This window comes from Culex quinquefasciatus, chromosome 1 (genome assembly GCF_015732765.1).
Source record: "Culex quinquefasciatus strain JHB chromosome 1, VPISU_Cqui_1.0_pri_paternal, whole genome shotgun sequence".
Taxonomy (NCBI): domain Eukaryota; kingdom Metazoa; phylum Arthropoda; class Insecta; order Diptera; family Culicidae; genus Culex; species Culex quinquefasciatus.
This window is the reverse complement of record NC_051861.1, coordinates 80,498,609-80,516,620: the sequence shown is the minus strand read 5'-3', so window position 1 is coordinate 80,516,620 and position 18,012 is coordinate 80,498,609. Positions and strand designations below refer to the sequence as shown.

The window sequence follows — 18,012 nt, the reverse complement described above, 5'->3', positions numbered from 1 at the left end:
GATATTTGAAAAGGACATCTTAAGCGTACTTTTCACGAAGAAATTGTTTAGATACATTGATTTGCAATAATAATCTCCTTCAGCCGTGATGTCCATGTACGTCTTAAAAAACAAAAAAAAAAATGTTTCGTTTAAAATTGTCATTTTAAAAACAAGGTGCCTGTCACTGTGCTTCTTACAAATGTCAGCCTGAAAGTGAGCAAATTGAATTTTAATGTTCAATAGATCATTAAGGCCAGGTTTCTTTTAGTTATTCTTCCAAAAATAATAATTTAATATTTAAATTTATTACCTTAAAAAAATATTTTCAAATTTGAGGTTAAGCAAATAAATCCAAATTAACTTACATAACTGTTCTTCTCAAAATGCCTCTAAAACTGAAGATATTTTTTGATTTCTGTTTCCATAACGTATAAAACTTGTAACCTAGAAACTTTTTTTCCGTTTATTTACTTTACTTTACTTTTACTTAACTTATTTTTCTTGAGAAAAACATGACGCTTAGAGAGTATTCAAATAATCCTTTTTATCAATGTTTTAAAAAAAATTAACTAATAATAGTTAACTAACTTTTGAAACATTTAAAAATATGTGGAGTCGGAGTCGGAGTCGGAGCCAACCATTTGTTGAAAGCTGGAGTCGGAGTCGGAGTCGGAGTCGGCTAGAGTTGGTAGGCCGGAGTCGGAGTCGGAGTCGGAGCCAACCATTTGTTGAAAGCCGGAGCCGGAGTCGGAGTCGGAGTCGGCTAATCTGAGAAAGCCGGAGTCGGAGTCGTTTGAAATATGACCCGACTCCGCAGCCCTGCCCTTATGTCTGTATATCAAAATTTTTGTAATTGTCTGCTCTACAACTTTGTAGAACATTGTTACACTCTTAAAAATAACCCTGCAAAGTTAGAAAAAACACGAAATTTTAAAATGAAAAATTTTGTTCTAAATGAAAAAATGGCCCTTCTGGGACAATGTAGATTCGAAAAGTACATTAAATGTCCCATAAAATGACATGTTCCAAATTTTTTTACAGTCGAGTAACGGAAAATGGGAGAATTTTTAAAACTTTTTTTGTGTTTTTTTTCGATGAAAAATACGTTTATTCGGAATTCTGAGTACGCCATCAAATCGGGCGTCTAATTTTACACAAAAGTCCCTTTGAATCCAAATTTCTATCTCATCACCGTTTCAGGCTGCAAATTGTTGAAAAACACCACTTTTTTCGCATGTTCACAAATGGAAAGGGGTCGTACCGCCCCTCCGTCACGAGATATCAAAAAAACGGACCTCGGTTTCGTGATCAGGGACAAAAGTTACCCCTTAGGACAAAGTTTCACGCAAATCGAAGAGGGGTCGGGGCAACTTTTCCCGATTTCGTGTGAGTTGGTAGAGAATTACCCTAATGCTAATGCCAATGACGATTTTTTGAGTTTCTTTTAACTGATTTTTATTGATTACGTTCGTGATTATTTCTCTTCATGAGCGTCATAGATGGATAAAGATTCTTATTTCGCTGCTTCGCATTATTGTATCTTTTTTTTGCATTTTTTAATTTGTTTTTTCTTATTATTTTATTGTAATTGTTTCTTTTTTGTGACTATTGTTTTACACCAGATTATTTTAACTTTTGGATTGCTATTTTCACTCGTGCACTATTTTTCATGTTAATATTCTGATCAGATAATGCATTTATAAATAGCTGAAGGATGTGAACTGAAAAAATAAACTTGGACAACAATGTTTTTAAATTTCACTAATTATTTATTTCAATTTCTAAATATCATTTAATCTACTTGTTTTTCCTCTAATGTTTTTTTTATAATTTCATCACCATTTCCCCCCGTCACGCAACCGTGCATTAATTTCACGCACGACCACTTGTTGCGCTCTTTCCCCCTCCTGAACTCCTCACTCAGAACCCTTTCCAACTCTCCCCCTCGTTTTCATTTTCATTCACAACACTCGAAAAAAAATTCTACCGTTCCGCTTAAGCCAGTCAACTTCCACGACTCAGTCGTGTATCGGCACTTGTTCTGCGCGGTCACTTTACTCTGCTCTCCATTCAGTCTGGCTTGCTTTCATGTTCCGGATCGTCAACGTGATCGACGCGCCATCTCGCCGTCAGTTTGCGCACTAAACAGTCGAATTTGAGGATCATCGGGTGCGCGTGCGATCGCCCGTTCAACTGAGTGATTCAAACGCTTCGACGGTCCGATCAGTTGTCGTTGGACCGCCGTCGGATTAGGTCGTGAAAGTCGGAGCAGAACCTGCTGGACTGTGTGTGTGTGTGTGTTCGGAGCTTTGTGAGGCCCTGATAAGAAGGAAGGATTAAGTGGCTGGTGACTCGACTTTGGAAAGGTCGCAAGAAAGTGTATGAAAAAAGGGATCGAGTTACGACGACTGAACGGGGATCGATTACCTCATTTTTGAGGTTAGTTTTTTTTTGGTTTTGAAGAGGAGTTTAGTGTTCAGGCCGGAAATATGGAGTGTCTTGGCGGGGAGTTCGGGAGAGCTGATCAGAAGACCATGCTGAGTTGCTCCAGGCGGTGAGAAAAGATTTTGCGGTTGAGGATAGTTTGACGAAGAAACCGAAGATCACCTGAAGTGTTCAACCAAGAGTTCAACGGGGTGTAATTTGAAACAGGTGAAATGTGTTATCAGCGCAGGGGTTGAAGTTTGAAACAAGTGGTTTCTTGAGAAAAAGGTGAAGAGAATCGATTCTTAAGGGGATCAATCGGTGGAGTTACGATGCAACGGATTTTGGTGCTGTTGGTGGTGGTGATCTTAGCTGGCAGTCAGTCCCGGGGTCAATCGTTGACGGAGGTCGAGCTGGAGGATGACTACCAAGTGGCGACCCAGGAGTTGGAGCAACATTGCGTCCATCGCTGTCCGGACCAGGTTAGTTTCGCTGAACTCGAGCTCCAAGCGATAATGGCGATAAGATTGAACTGTCTGTTTTTTGTTCAGTCGAACTCGAGGCTTATTTTCCCAGAAGAAACATACAGCTCAGGCAGATAAAGATGAACTAAATATACTACCTTATGTACTCGAGAAGAGACTCTGTTAGACGAGAGCCAAGACGCTACAAAAAAACATGAAAACAGTGTTCAAGTCGTCATGTAAAAAAAAGGGAGCTCTTGATAAGGACACCCGAGAGATGAACTGAACTGAACTGAACTGAGGATTAAGTGATGGCGCTCGGCGTAGACGATCGTTCGCGTGCGCGCGTTTTCCCCCGACGCGGTCACTTGCTGTTTTGGTTATGGTTCATTTGCAGTTTCTGGCAACGATTAGTGGTGGAACTCATTGGGATTGTGTTTTGGGTTGGACGAAATTGAACTTGGATAGACTTAGTTTGTTGGGAGATACTCAGCTGGAAATGTTTAACGAATCATGCTAGCAGATCTTCATAACTTTTTACATAATTACATCACAGATATAAATCCTATTTATGAATTCGTTAACTTCATGTTGTTGAATGTGTAAACATTGAAATGTTTCCAAAATCATCAAAAAATCCGATTTTGGAAATTATTTGGTCGATTTTAAAAAAAATATGTTTAGTTAAATTGAAAAACATGATGATTTTGAAAACGTTTCAAAAATTTCAAATTCGAGAACATAACAATTTTCTTACAGAAAATCTCTCGTGGAGTAACATTTAAAAAAATCCTAAATCCACACATCAGGCAATTTTGAATTTTAATAAGCTACAACTTCTAAGCTAAATTATGCAGCTATCACAACATACAGAAATTCCCCTATTTTGGACAAGCTTCTTCAATTTGAACTTGGGTCAATGGGTCATTCTACCTCAAACGTACACAGCTCTCGAAATAAACATTTTCTGATCAAGCTCAAATTTGATGGGACTGTTGATACCATAAAAAGGCAAGAATCTCGATTTTGCGTCCAAATTGAGCCATCTCCTCTTTTTTTGGCAACACCACAACTCTTGATGTTGTGTTTTTTTTGCAGAAGTGTTAAAAATCATCATTTTCAAAATGCGGTATCTCTGGAACCGCAAGTTATACACAGTCGAGCCAAGACTCAATTTAGTGCAAATTGGACGTAAAATCGATTAGTCTATATTCCAATTGAAAATTGTTTTCATTGTATGTTGCGCAAATGAAAAATTTTGCTTAATTTTCCCATTGAGATTATATTGTATATGGAACTTTGACATCACCATCGTGTTCCTAAGAAAATTTTACGTTTTCTAATTGAGATCAAAGCAGTGTTGCGATTTTGAGTGCTCTTCCGCTCATGAGCGAGCATTTTTTGCTCATTCGTGAGGAGAACCGCTACTAAAGCTGGCTCACGTTTGCTGTTAAATGTTTCCTCATAAATTTTATGAGCGGTCTGTTTTACCTGTAACGGGTGTACAACAATAACGATTTTTTCAGCAGTCATCTAAGGTGAATCGGGACTACAGTCTGAATAGGGACAGCAGTGTTTAGAGCACTTAAAGGTTTTAAATTTGGAAATAGATGTACACATTATGTTGGTCTGAGTCTGTTCCATCCGAAACCAACCAGAAAAATCTAAATATTGTGCTCTAACATGGTTAAAACTGCTGCCCCAATTCGCCCCAGTTGACGGTACTAAAAATCTACCTACTTTGCTGATGAGTACTCATTGAGCGCGAGCGCATACGATGAGCATGAGCGAACACGAGCTACCTGATAAGTCCTCATGCTCATGAATGAGCGAGCACGGATTTTAGCTCGCTCGCTCATTCGCAACCCTGGATCAAAGCTTTATTTTTAGTTTACAAAATATTTAAACTCCCAAAATTATGAGATCTGTTGGTTATGTCCTCATTTTAGGCAATTTTTTTTTCAAATTTTAATACTGAAAAAAATACACGTTTCGCGCGTTTTTAAATCGGATTCATATTTGTTTCCCATGGAAAGTGTTCTACAACTTTCCCAAAAAGCTTATGGTGCTTACCTACTCCTAAAAAATACATCTTTTATTTCGAAGTTTTAGTTTGTAAAATATTGTTACGCCACACACTTTTTCAAACATTTCTGTTTGCCCAAAAATAAAGGTTAATTTTTGAATTCTTTATTATTGAATAAAGTTTTAGATTACTTTTCGATCAAAAATTTAGAAGAAAACGAAGTAAGTCCCATTCATCAGTAATTTTTGACAAAAGGAAATCCCAAGTAGCACACTTTGTTTACCAAGAAATTTCCGAACTGGTTGTTGAACTCATTTACTATGTTTTCCCAACGTCCCTGAGAACTCTTGAACGCTGTAAAAAGCGCACTTTTTTCTGTTGTTGAACATCTCTTAATACATTAGAAATGTGCGTGGTTTAAGCTAGTTTTGCAAGTGCAAGTCATAGTTGCATAGAGAACGTTTGTTAAACATGTCACAAGAACTCTTGACTTATAAGATTCTGAACCGGGTGAGGTATACGAAGGGAAACGGTTGTTACTTTTATTCGACGGACTGAACAGGCAAATGTGAAGAAAAACTGAAAGTTTTTAGAAACGTTTAACAACATCCTGCCTTTAAGATTCAGAAGTGAGTTAGGCAAACGTTTCGAGAACCTTTCAAGAACATATCGTGGCAGACTAAAATGTTAAATAGGCTTTTCATGTGCTCTTTTTAAAGTTTTTTTTTATTGCTGTATTTGTGAGTAATGCCACTTTACGATACTATAACTACTAGTTTTTGTGATTTATTAGTTTTGACAGGGATACCATGAATAATCAGATCACTCCAAATGTCAAGTCCAGACGCGCGGGACAACGTTTATTTTTTCGCAGAAATTGATCGATTGTTTGATTATAACACGGTTGTATGACGTTTGTTAAACAAAAAGAATGTTGAGTTTGCTACTTGGGTTCTGGTTCAAGCTATGGAACATGTTTCTCAAATATATTTCTTGTTTTGCAAACTACACAGAAACTAGAGCTGGGACTTCGGATATCCGGATAATTTACATTTTTTTCTATATTAAATCACATATCATCTTTTTAATCAAACCAAATCAAAAGAGATATACGAAAATCGTATCAGAACTGAAAATAATTTGGATAAAAAGATTTGATGTATACAGAAAAAAAATCATTGTAATATTACATCTGGGAAGGGGTACATCTTTTATGTCAGAAAAAAGGTGTAATTTACCTCTGGAAATGTGTAATTTTACCACTTTTCTGGTGTAATGTCACTTTTTCAACAACATAGAATTAAAAATAAAAATGTAACGGATCAGATAGTTTTTCGGAGAATAGTATTCGGCTATTAATCATGTGACACAAAATTAGAGGTCTTTTAAAAACCTGTAAAATTATTTTGTTTCATCTTTCTGTCACCCGACAGTCATGAGACAAAGCTGGCTTGTATAAGTTAGTTCATTTTCTTATAGAATTATTAATTCTGCAAATTATTCGGATATCCGAAGTCCCAGCTCAAACATAAACAACTTGTTTACGAGAAATCCCAGCCGAAGCCAAAGGTCAAATCTTTTATGTTGTCATGTTTAGCAAATAGAAATGAAACATCGTGTCTGCAAATGTCCTTTTGCTTTTAGAATTCTACAAGCATGTTTCATTTATGTCAGAATAAACTTCAAAATGTAGTCCGTTGCTAGATTTGACATTTGTGTTACACAACCATGTTGAACAATGGTTTTTTGATCAAATTGTGAACAATGGACCAAATTTTTGACACTTGTTCAATAATTAACGATAAAACGCTTGTGAAGTAAATATTCAACAAAAATATAAATAGCGATGTTTACTTGCTACTTGGGATGTGCCAAAACGTCATGTGGCAAAAAACGGGATGACACTGTATGCCTTAAAAACAGATAAATAAATAGATTTTTATACAGCTAAACCGTCCCTGTTCACATAACTGTCCCATATGAATTTTTATCACTTTTGAGTTATTGATGCAGTTTGGTTCAAAACGTGTGCTCTTCATTTTTGAATTCTGGAGGAAATCCAGTTTTCGCGAAAACTTAACACGTAGCCAGCTTATATGCCGCATCTGAGCAGTTCTCTAGGATTTCGGTCATTCGATTTTTTTTGTATTTTTTAATCCGACTGAAACTTTTGGTGCCTTCGGTATGCCCAAAGCCATTTTGCATCATTAGTTTGTCCATATAATTTTCCATACAAATTTGGCAGCTGTCCATACAAAAATGATGTATGAAAATTCAAAAATCTGTATCTTTTGAAGGAATTTTTGATCGATTTGGTGTCTTCGGCAAAGTTGTAGGTATGGATACGGACTACACTGGAAAAAATAATACACGGTAAAAAAATTTGGTGATTTTTTATTTAACTTTTGTCACTAAAACTTGATTTACAAAAAACACTATTTTTATTTTTTTATTTTTTGATATGTTTTAGAGGACATAAAATGCCAACTTTTCAGAAATTTCAGGTTGTGCAAAAATCATTGACCGAGTTATGAATTTTTAATCAATACTGATTTTTCAAAAATCGAAATTTTGGTCGTAAAATTTTTCAACTTCATTTTTCGATGTAAAATCAAATTTGCAATAAAAAGTACTTTAGTGAAATTTTGATAAAGTGCACCGTTTTCAAGTTATAGCCATATTTAAGTGACTTTTTGAAAATAGTCGCAGTTTTCATTTTTAAAATTAGTGCACATGTTTGCCCAGTTTTGAAAAAAATATTTTTGAAAAGCTGAGAAAATTCTCTATATTTTGCTTATTCGGACTTTGTTGATACGACCTTTAGTTGCTGAGATATTGCAATGCAAAGGTTTAAAAACAGGAAAATTGATGTTTTCTAAGTTTCACCCAAACAACCCACCATTTTCTATCTTCAATATCTTAGCAACTAATGGTCCGATTTTCAATGTTAATATATGAAACAATTGTGAAATTTTCCGATCTTTTTGAAAAAAATATTTTCAAAATTTTCAAATCAAGACTAACATTTTAAAAGGGCGTAATATTGAATGTTTGGCCTTTTTGAAATGTTAGTCTTGATTTGAAAATTCCGAAAATATTTTTTTCAAATAGATCGGAAAATTTTACAAATGTTTCATATATTAACATTGAAAATTGGACCATTAGTTGCTAAGATATTGAAGATAGAAAATGGTGGGTTGTTTGGGTGAAACTTAGAAAACATCAATTTTCCTGTTTTTTAACCTTTGCATTGCAATATCTCAGCAACTAAAGGTCGTATCAACAAAGTCCGAATAAGCAAAATATAGAGAATTTTCTCAGCTTTTCAAAAATATTTTTTCAAAACTGGGCAAACATGTGCACTAATTTTAAAAATGAAAACTGCGACTATTTTCAAAAAGTCACTTAAATATGGCTATAACTTGAAAACGGTGCACTTTATCAAAATTTCACTAAAGTACTTTTTATTGCAAATTGATTTACATCGAAAAATGAAGTTACGACCAAAAATTTGAAAAATCAGTATTGATTAAAAATTCATAACTCGGTCAATGCACAACCTGAAATTTCTGAAAAGTTGGCATTTTATGTCCTCTAAAACATATCAAAAAAAAAAATTAAAAATAGTGTTTTTTGTAAATCAAGTTTTAGTGACAAAATAAATCAAAATACCGTGTATTATTTTTCCAGTGTAGTCCGTGCCGAAGACACCAAATCAAAAATTCCTTCAAAAGATACAGATTTTTGAATTTTCATATCATTTTTGTATGGACAGCTGCCAAATTTGTATGGAAAATTATATGGACAAACTAATGATGCAAAATGGCTTCTTTGGGCATACCGAAGGCACCAAAAAAGTTTCAGTCGGATTAAAAAATACAAAAATTAAAATTGAAGAAAAAAGACCGATTTCGTAGAGAATTGCTCATCTACAATCAAACTTGTACAAACTCTTGCGAAACAATGATCAAGTTGATCCAGATGTCAGTCGAGTATCGGCCATCGATGGCTGCGATCCCTGCCTTTCACGTTTTTCCCCTAATCGTTGAAGAGGCCAAATAAGCAATTTTTCGTCATTGGTTTTGAGTATTAAAACACGGAATCCTAGTACAATTCCTATTGAGAGGAAATGTGCTGTTCCACCCAGATGCTGTAAACTTCATAGGGACGTGGCGTCGCTATTTTTAGACCACGTTTTCCACTTTTTCTCATCGAAACCGACTTCTTTATCGACTTCATTTTGCTGGGCGAGATAGGACGTCGTATATTTTTAGACGATGACTCAGCACTTTTCCACTCTTGCGCTTAAAAAAACCAGGTGGCAGCACGATGTAACGCCACGTCCCTATTCCTTGTGCCTTGTGCGCTATATGTCGCTAGAACCGCGGTGACAATTTTTTCTCGTAATTTTTTAAGCTCTTCCCAGCAGCTGTTGTCTTTTGTAAGCAGAGCATAACCATACCCAAGAGATTTGGAAGACGGGAAGGGTTGTTGCTCCACTTTGTCAAGGGGATAAGGGAATATCTCCACGGTATCCCAAATAAGTTACGCTTGGAGTTGGACGGTTTTTGAGAAAGTGAATGATCTAGGATACGCTCTAAGCAAGCGTTGAGACCAATGGAATAATGTTTGTAAGGGTTTTAGTATTTAAGTGTCCTATTTGCTTAAACATACAAAAAACTGCCGCCTGATTTTTCGGGCTATTTCTTCGCAGATGTCAGCTCCAATATGATTAAGAGTAGTTTCGGAAAATTTCAGCAAAATTTCTTCGAAACAATTCCAAAACAGAGAAGCGTTCCATTCCAAAACTGTCACTGTCGCAAGTGCAAACTCCATCCAGCCCCATTCGTGGCCGGGCCTGCAGGGCAGGAAGGATGTATCCGGTAGTTATTTAATCATAATCAAAACTCGCCAGTGACAGTGCTGTCACTGTTTGTGCGCGCGCGTTTTTACCGGGGGGCTTTTCTAGCTGTTCTATAGAGTTTGCGATCATTTTTGCACGCAAATTTATTCGCGCTTTTAGTTTTTTAAGGTGAGGTTAGAGTTAATTGGGTCAATTTGGTTTTAGGAACGTTTTATTGCGGGGGTGAATAACTCCAAGGTTGAACTCCACGCAGATATTCTAACTTACTACAGTGAGGTATTCAAGAACCCCACCTTCCCCTACAGCTGGAAAGTGGCTGCAAGTTGTGGAGGTTGTGTGCAGTTTCGCGCAAATTTCGCGCTGAGTTATGTGTGTCATGCCACCACCACCACAAAAAGCGTCAAAACGGGATTCTAAACTATGTCACATTTGTTATGATTGCTATTATTATCCATTAAAAGTGTGATGGCGGAACAGTCCGGCTAGAGATTTGTTCCCTTTTATTCCAGCGAAGCTGGATGTTATGTCAGGAAAGAATTTTTGCGATTTTTTGTTGCAATTCCAGTCGCAGATCATTCTATATTTTTAGAACTCAGATGGTTCCACCTCACGGGGAGTCCGCACAATGTCCAACATCCAATTAGCGTGTTGACCTGAAGACCTGTGCCGGTATAACATCACCCCGAGAGCAACAATTGAATTGAAAATTGCCATTCGATGAAGAGGTACGACATCGAGCTGAACCCTCCCCTGCTGCTCTGCTATATAGAGTACAGTATAAACATCGATTCTAATCAATTTACCTCTCCAATTTAGCCGCACTCGGTGGAGGCGGCCGACCTTCCGGTTATTGAAACGACACAGCTGTTGACGGAATGTGTGTGTGTGTGTTGCAACAGGTTGGAATGTTTAGCCGATGTGGGCGCAATTTCCGGTCACGGAATGAGCATTTAGATTTGATTCAAATTTTTCAGTAAAAATATCGAGTAGTATCGATTTTAGTAAATTTTAGCTATTTTTAAGAGTAACCAAAGTCTCAAAATACAAATGGCCAAATGGATAAATCTTAGGTCCAATGGACAAAAGGACACATCTTAGGTCAAAAGGACAAATTTAGGGTCAAATGATTAAATATGTGGTCAAATGAACAAATGGACACATCTTAGGTCAAAAGGACAAATCTTGGGTCAAATGGATAAATCTTAGGTCAAATGGACAACAGGACAAATCTTAGGTCAAAAAGACAGATTATGGTCAAATGAATAAATTGACGCTTTGGGAAATCAAGTCCTTATAGAATTGATAAGTTATTCCCCAAATCTACGCATTATTTCACAATTCAACCAAAATCGAGGTCAAATAACTCTTATCAGATCTTCCTGAAAACGTAACGCACCTCAAACGTTATTTATTCCTTTTAAAAACCCACAGAACATACTCTAGAATCATACACTCTGCGCACGTCGAGCTCTAAAGGTCACCGGCGAGTGTAACGCTGATATGTCAGTTCCCTATCGGCTGAGTAACATGGCTCAAACAGACAAGAATACTCACAAGAACCGTGTGTTGTGTAGTAAACATTTCTTCCTCCATGTCAGTGCAATCACCAAGTCGCGATAGTCGTAGTAAAGAAGAAAAACGATGTTTCGTAATTTATGGGATGATTTTTTTCAAACATGACAGTTGAAAAATTCTACAAATTTAAATGTTTCATCTTCTTATTGCTAGGAAGATGGATTCAATTAATTTTTTTACTACAAATTCCAGCAAGGATTGCTCATTTCCTTCTTCTTTCCTGAAAAAAACATCAGCAAAAAAAAGCTCAGCAAAAGAGTTAATCTCATCTGGCGCGTGTGCTTCGCGCTCAGTTAGTGAATCTTCATGGAGCGTGAAAGTTGTGTGCAAAACAAAAGAAGTAAAAAAACTCGAAGATGAATTTATTTACATCGCTTTTTATGCACTTCATTTGCGCAGCAGGAGAAAATTTACCAGTGCGTATCGTAATAAGCTCGCTGCCACGCGACCAAGTGTGAAGAGGCTTTTTTAAGGTGGTGGAAATTATAGCAGGATTTGAGGAAATCTTAGAAAAAAAAATTAAAGAAAAAACAGTTTTACATTGACAGATTGACTGAATGACAGATTGACAGATTGACAGATTGATAGATTGACAGATTGACAGATTGACAGTTTGACAGATTGACAGATTGACAGAATTAACAGATTGACAGATTGACAGATTGACAGATTGACAGATTGACAGATTGACAGATTGACAGATTGACAGATTGACAGATTGACAGATTGACAGATTGACAGATTGACAGAATGACAGATTGACAGATTGACAGAATGACAGATTGACCAATCCCTATGATTATCTTACAGGGGCATTTAACATCTGAAGTCCGTTAGAGAGAAGTCATTAAAAAGCATGTTTTGAAATCTACAATTCTTTTTTAATAAAATTCAACTGGAATATTTCGTAATAAATCACAAGTCCAAAATAACTCAGCAATTGATGAATTGGAATTAAATTTTGAAACAAACTTTGAAAAAGAAGAAAAAATAAGTTACAGCTTCAAAAACTTCTACTTAGTATTATTTTCCTCTAATTGTTCATTTCTTAAAAGTAATAAAATCGCTTCAAACCGCGAATGACATCGCTGTCAAAAGGACAACAAAAACGCCGCCAACATGTGTTTTAATTTGAACCTTTTGTGACCACTGCAATTTGAAGATTCTACTCAGGCAGAGGCAAAAACAAATGTTAGTTATTAAAGAGTAGTTATTAAGTCGTTTTCTTCTTTGCTTCGCCACATTGAGGTTAGAAGCTGGAATTGAAAAATTATACACTGTTAGAATTTGGGCGATTTTGACGCCCAGAGAGTGGCAGACACTTGGTGACACTTGCCCAGTTTTGGTGGAAATCAGATGATGTAGATCTTCGAAGGGAGGCTCAGATGTTGCCAAAGTCGGTTGACTTATTAGTCGCACATGTGTGGTTTAGTGTTGCGATTAGTTATAAGTTGTTTTTTTGCATCATTTTTTGGAATTTACTCTAAAAGCAGCAACTAACGACAAAAACGGACTTCGATTTTGGGAAAGTCAACAAACTAAATAATTTGAAAATTTATAAATTTTGCATTTTAAATTTTTGATTGTTTATTTATTATTTTCAAATTTTTAAATTTTCAATTTTTTTGAATTCTTCATATCCAAATTTTTACATTTCCAATTTCCATACTTTCAAATCAACGAATTTCCATACTTTTAAATTAACGAATTGACAAATTGACAAATTGACCAATTGACAAATTGACAAACTTCCAAATATTTAAATTTCCAAATGTTCGTATTTCTAAATTTCCAAGTTCCCAGATTTCCAAATTTCTAAATTTCCAAATTTCCAAATTTTCAAATTACTTAGTTCCCAAATTTCCAAATTTCTAAATTTCCAAACTTCCAAACATCTAAATTTCCAAACTTCCAAACTTCGAAACTTCTGAATTTCCAAATTTCCATGTTTCCAAGTTTCCAAATTTTTTAATTTCTAAATTTTCAAATTACCAATTTCCAAGTTCCCAGATTTCCAAATTTCTAAATTTCCAAATTTCCAAATTTTCAAATTACTTAGTTCCCAAATTTCCAAATTTCTAAATTTCCAAACTTCCAAACATCCAAATTTCCAAACTTCCAAACTTCGAAACTTCTGAATTTCCAAATTTCCAAATTTCAAAATTTCCAAATTTCCTAATTTTTTTTTGTCAATTTGTCAATTTTTCAATTTGTCAATTTGTCAATTTGTCAATTTGTCAATTTGTCAATTTGTCAATTTGTCAATTTGTCAATTTGTCAATTTGTCAATTTGTCAATTTGTCAATTTGTCAATTTGTCAATTTGTCAATTTGTCAATTTGTCAATTTGTCAATTTGTCAATTTGTCAATTTGTCAATTTGTCAATTTGTCAATTTGTCAATTTGTCAATTTGTCAATTTGTCAATTTGTCAATTTGTCAAATTGTCAATTTGTCAATTTGTCAATTTGTCAATTTGTCAATTTGTCAATTTGTCAATTTGTCAATTTGTCAATTTGTCAATTTGTCAATTTGTCAATTTGTCAATTTGTCAATTTGTCAATTTGTCAATTTGTCAATTTGTCAATTTGTCAATTTGTCAATTTGTCAATTTGTCAATTTGTCAATTTGTCAATTTGTCAATTTGTCAATTTGTCAATTTGTCAATTTGTCAATTTGTCAATTTGTCAATTTGTCAATTTGTCAATTTGTCAATTTGTCAATTTGTCAATTTGTCAATTTGTCAATTTGTCAATTTGTCAATTTGTCAATTTGTCAATTTGTCAATTTGTCAATTTGTCAATTTGTCAATTTGTCAATTTGTCAATTTGTCAATTTGTCAATTTGTCAATTTGTCAATTTGTCAATTTGTCAATTTGTCAATTTGTCAATTTATTTGTTTTACATCGGTCAATTTAACGTTGTTCAATTTATTCTGAAATAGATATTAAACATGATTATAACCCATTACCATCAGATTTGCGCTCCCACGTTAGCCCTAAATTGCCCTTATTTACACAAATCATCAAAAATGGTAAACAAACCAGTATCGCAAAACCGCAAAAACAGATTACACACTCACTCGCCAAATCCCAAAACCAGCATCCCGCAGGAAGTACAAATTACGTCTCCAAAGTGCACACAGGATTCGCCAAATTTGCAATTGAGGCTCATCATAAAACAAAACGCTGAATGCCAATTTTGGGATTTTCTCGTTTTTTCCATGATTGATGACTGTCTCCATTGACGAGCGCGCGTAAAATGCAGATTTGACCAACACAATAGGGTTGAACGACACTTTATAAAAATAAAGATGTTTGAGAGATGTTAGAAAAATCAACTTTGACAGCCGCATTTGACCCACATCTATTTTGAGGAAGCAACGTCAAACCATGCGACAAAAAAGCAATGAAAAAAAAATGTGCACGAAATTTGCGAATTTCTTCTATAAACAATAAGGCTTAAACAAAACAAGAAATGCGAAATAACGACAGCATTTTCGTGCGGAATTGTCATCCGCGTGGTCAGAGAACAAAAAAAGTGCAAGATAATCGCACATTTCGCGGATCCACGCGCGTTGCGCGGGACTAATTTTAAAATAATTTATGATTGAATGTGACCGCAGGCAACTGTTGCGTCCGAGTGACAATTGTCGGAGAGTAAAAGAATGTAGAAGAAAGGTGGAATTTAATCACGCGTGCTTAACGATATCGTCAAGGTTGCAATAAACAACGCGTGGCCCATGCAGCAAAAGTGGATTGAACTCAAAGGTGGGTGGAATTTCGCGAGCGTGCAGAGTTTGACAGATCGCAGCAAGCAGGACTGCCAATTTAAACAATACCGTCTATGCAGAACAAGTGTGTTAAACTCAAAAGTGGGTTAAATATTGCAAGTATGTAACTTTTGACAGTTGCTAACACTACAGAAACGGCGATTCGTCAACAAAAACAAACGTTTTGAATGTTTCGACATAAAATACCCACTTCAAACGAAATTAGCGTGCAAGCAAACGTCAAACGAACAGTTCTGCTGCGATGTTCATGTTCTTGCTCTGATTGAAATTTCCTCTCAATTTTTCGCACTAAACCGGGCATTCTTGGCTACCCAGCTGATGACGACTCGGCAAATGACTTATTGTTGACCGCGTACAAAACGTCTTGCGACGAAGCTCCGGCGCGCGTAGTAACTGATAGTTCAGCAGTGATAAAACGCCAAGATCATGTGGTGTTGACGTTTGCGGGAGCTACCGGATTATGGCATAGACTTGTGACACAGACAAGCGAGCGTTTTACTCTGTCATTTCACAATAAAATGTTAAAGAATTTGATTAACGGTTATCGAGTTCAACTCGCAAAAATAAAACATTAAAATCATTTTAAGGTTATGCCCATCACCCTACTGCATCTTAATCAAACGTCTATGCGGTCAGAATTCCGTCACTTTAGTCATTCTTGCCGCCACCGACAACAACAAAAAATAAGCCGAACGGGATTTGAATTACAAATGATCTATTGTGAGAAAGCCCCTGTGGAGGGTGCGTTATCGGCTCCCTCGGAGGAGGGTTTGCGCGCTCAATGGCCGGAACCGAACCGATCGGACCACCCTAGAGCCGGCGCAAGTTATCTTCGACGCAGCTTGTTTGTTGAATGTAGTGAACTGCCGGGAAAATGGCTATTAGGGCAGATATTTTTTAATAATTCAATGTGTAAGGAATTTCACAGATCTTTACAAGATTTTTTCAAACTATGTATTTCAATTTAAAAAAAATGGCAGATTGCTCAACTAATAAAAAGGCAGAATCACAAAACAATGGCAAGTCGGCTTAAGACTGCCAATTCAATAGTTTGGCAGAATTGCAGAAAATTGACAGATTTATAGAGAAGCAAAATAGCAGATTGGCAAATTTGAGTAAAAATAGTACATCGTCAGAAAATTTTCAGATTGCCAGATTGACTGATTGTCAGAATGGCAGATTGGCAAAAAGTTACGATTAACAGATTATAAGAAGATACCGCAAATGGAAAGATCGTCAGATTTGGAAAATAAGCAGATGAAAAATTGAAAAAGCCGCATATTTTCAAAACCATGGAAGTATGATAGAAAATAAGTAAAAGATAGGTTGATTGGCAAAACGTTGACAGAAGATTGGTTGGCAAAAGGTTGATAGATTGGAAGAGGATACTGCAAATAAACAGATTGGCAGATTGGTAATTGGGCAGATTTGCACGAAAATGACTAATTTACGAAAGCCTTACAGTATGGCAGAAATAAATAAATGATAGAATTGATGCCAAAATAATAAGATAATCAGAATTTTAGCAGTTTGGCAGATTGACACTTGTTTAATAGCAATTGGAAAAATTGAAAGATGAGCAGATATTAAGCAAGCGAAAAAATCATAAAAATACAATACACATTGTCAGATTGACAAATGGGTAAATGAGGTGAATGACAGTTAGGCAGAAGATTTTCAGAGATGAAAAAACTGACAATCAGTACAAAATTGGTGGATTAGCAAATTTGTAGATCAGCAGAAGTTTGACAAATTTGCAGAAAATTGACAGATTGGAATTTGATTGGCATACTGACGAGTTGATAGTTAGGGATATTAGCATTACATTTTCAGGATAGCTGAAAATAAGCAAATTGGGAATCTTGCGGTAGATTAGCACGCAGGTAATTTGGCAGTAGATTCGCTGAGTATTTGTAGTTTTTGCGTAAGATTCCAAAAGGGCCAGAGAAATTGAACATCATGTGGAGAAGCCGTATACCCGCGGCTTGCTTATTTAGCAAATTGAGACATTGATAAATTGACAGAATCAGGTATTTGAATAATTGCAAATAGAAGCAGCATGAATTTGGCAGATTAAGGCTGACTAAGGCAGATTGAGACAGATTTTGGCTGATATAAGCTTATGTTGGCAGATCGCATACGGACTGGGCAGATGGTGTTAGATTTAAGCAGATTGTCGCAGATTTTGGCAGATTTGAAATAGATTCTGGTAGATTTCAGTAGATTTAGGCAAAATGGGGCATATTGATGTAGAATTAGTTAGTAAGATGTCTTTAACGAGCCTTCCAACCGTAAACGCGGCATATTGAAGTGAATTGTGGCAGATTTGAAAGGATTGAGGCAAAGTTGGACAGATTTAGGCAGATTTTGACATATTGGGACAGATTGAAGCAGATGTTGGCAGATCGCTCATGAATTGGCCAGATTGTGGTAGATTTAGTCAGATTAACGTAGATTTTGGCATATTGGGGCAGATTGAATTATGCAAATTTTTAGATTTTGGCATATTGACGCAGATTTTGACAGATTGAATCAGATGTTGGCAGGTCGCCTATGAAATTCATAGTATGAATAGTGTGGATTTTGGTAGATTGAGTCATACTGGAGCAGATTTTGGAAGATTGGGGCAGATTAAAGCAGTTTATGGCAGATCTCAGTAGACTGAAGCAGAATGGAGCAGAAGCAACATTGAGGCAGATTCAAGCAGAGTGCGGTATATTAAAGTAGATAAAGGCGAATTTGTGAAAGTTGAGACGTAGTTGGGCAGAGTGAGACAGAATTGGGCAAGTTAAGACCCATTTTACTATTTCAAAAGTTAAGTTTTCAAGTCTGTAACCGAGACAAACCTTTCTATTTTTTGCCCTTTTTTCATCCGGTTAATTTGAT

The 18,012-nt window shown here is 35.9% G+C and overlaps 1 protein-coding gene across 1 annotated transcript in view; it reads left to right on the top strand.

Annotated features, from left to right (window-relative positions):
- The first annotated feature begins 2,007 nt into the window (after nt 1–2,007).
- The window catches only part of LOC6044152 (protein sevenless), a 50,506-nt gene continuing 34,501 nt past the window's right edge, over nt 2,008–18,012 (top strand). Inside the window, 1 exon segment of the mRNA XM_038249329.1 lies at nt 2,008–2,888. Coding sequence (XP_038105257.1) covers nt 2,739–2,888 — 150 coding nt within the window. The 5' untranslated portion in view covers nt 2,008–2,738.